General features: G+C 48.9%; 1 protein-coding gene across 1 annotated transcript; it reads right to left on the bottom strand.

The window, feature by feature from the left end:
- Window positions 1–292: 292 nt before the first annotated feature.
- LOC134668555 (uncharacterized) lies at window positions 293–1,479 on the bottom strand. The gene is made up of 2 exons (XM_063526030.1): window positions 1,406–1,479; window positions 293–1,000 (listed from the first exon to the last, which is right to left on the bottom strand). Exons 1-2 carry the CDS (start codon window positions 1,451–1,453, stop codon window positions 293–295), a joined length of 756 nt encoding a protein of 251 aa, XP_063382100.1. The 5' UTR covers window positions 1,454–1,479.
- Between the last annotated feature and the right edge of the window lie 285 nt (window positions 1,480–1,764).

Here is a 1,764-nt window from a genome sequence, read left to right as displayed (position 1 = left end):
TTTCCATCCTGTATACATATTACTGTAGTAGTCGATATCACAAAAGTAGGTACCTACGCTCAGATTTAGAGGAACTGTAATATTGAGATAGTTCGAGTCGAGGAAGGACACATGATCATTTTTATCAATGTTCATCATCATCATTATTCCACGAAGAAAACGTCGCGGGCAAAAGCTAGTGTTTTATATAATAAGTCTGCCCCGATTGAGATTGACTTTTCCTTTATAGATAGGTGATCTATAGGGTGACGCTTCACATCACAGTATATCGGTACTTAATTAGGTCTTAAGGTTAATACAACTCACCTTTGATAGTCCTCTGTATAAGATGCGTGAGGCTGCGCCGCAGTGCGCTGGTGCGCGCGCGCCGCCGCGGCTTTTGCACGCCGCCGCCGAGCGCACGCCGAATCACCCGCGCCGGCGTCCGCCGCGATAACAGACTCGGCGCTTCCTCTACCACGTCCCGCTTCTCTATAGGGTCTAGCGATTCCACGGTTGGAGTTATCTCTTGGTTCTCCTCAGGCTCGCACACAGTTAGCTCGATAGGTGGCAGTGAAAAACGCTCGGGTTGGACAACGCGTAGCGGCCACACGTCAGGCGGTGGCGGCGCGCGCGGCGTTGGCAAACGCAGCGGTGGTAGTAACGCATGGTACGGTACCATGCGGCGTGGATAGTCCCGAGAGCTCGCGCTTGAAGGGAACCAGGTATCATTTGAAAAAAGAGATGAAGATAAATCGCGTCGCGGCTCAGCGCTGGATCCCGAAACGTAAACAGATGGTGTCGGTGACGCTGGAGTCCAGAGTGAGTCCCACGCAGGCGCCATATTGGCCTGCCCGGGAGGAGAGTATTGGTAGGTCGGGGAGGGCGAGTACGGCTGGTAGGGCTGGTAGGGCTGGTAGGGCTGGTAGGGCGGGTAGGGCGGGCAGGGCGCGGCGCGCGGCGGCTCGGCCGCCACCACGCCGAGCGGCTGCGAGAAGTAGAACAGGCACAGCGGTCGGCCCTGCAAGCAAACGAGCAAACATGTTGGAAATTTATGAATCTATAATCATTTATTATCTCGATAATTAAAAAAATCATAAAATAAAAATGGAGTTGTTTGCCATTGGCAAGCTTTCTCAGCATGATAATAGTTTACTTACTAAAACTAACGGTCAGTCAACTTAAACAAATGTGGTTCAAATTTTAGTACCTACCTACTTAAAGGTACTACTTTTGATTCTATTCCATAGCCATACACATACCTTACTTGCTGGACTTATTAGTCTAGCTCTCCGGGAAATCTTAGTTTAATAAAATCTATGTAAACCTAGTTTCTAAAATAAAACCAAACTAAGTAGGTATTTAGTTACTTAGGTCTTACACTTAGAGAATACATACCACATACAACATACAAACAATTACAAACCTTTAAAACATCATCAGTGGAGGTGGAGGCATCAGATCTACCATTCATCGTGCCAGCACCACCTCACACTTCGCAGCCGCGAACGCCCGCAGGCGCGGACATCGTAAGCGCCTGCTATAATAATATCATAGCAACGCACGCCGAGACCACTTTGCACGAGACATCACACTCGGCGTAAATAAAATTTACACCAGTTCAGTTCAATACACTAGTTTGTCACTATTCATAAATCGTTCGTGAGCACCATAGGTTGGATGAAAAGAGCTGAGTCAGTACACAAGGTCTTATTAACGATGAATTTGGTGACGTGAGGCGACCCGCGGACCGCGAACTCGACGGCGACTGTTTGCCGCGGCGCG

This window comes from Cydia fagiglandana, chromosome 1 (assembly GCF_963556715.1).
Source record: "Cydia fagiglandana chromosome 1, ilCydFagi1.1, whole genome shotgun sequence".
NCBI classification, from domain to species: domain Eukaryota; kingdom Metazoa; phylum Arthropoda; class Insecta; order Lepidoptera; family Tortricidae; genus Cydia; species Cydia fagiglandana.
Note: the sequence above shows the minus strand (reverse complement) of the source record. Positions and strands in the feature narration are given on the sequence as shown.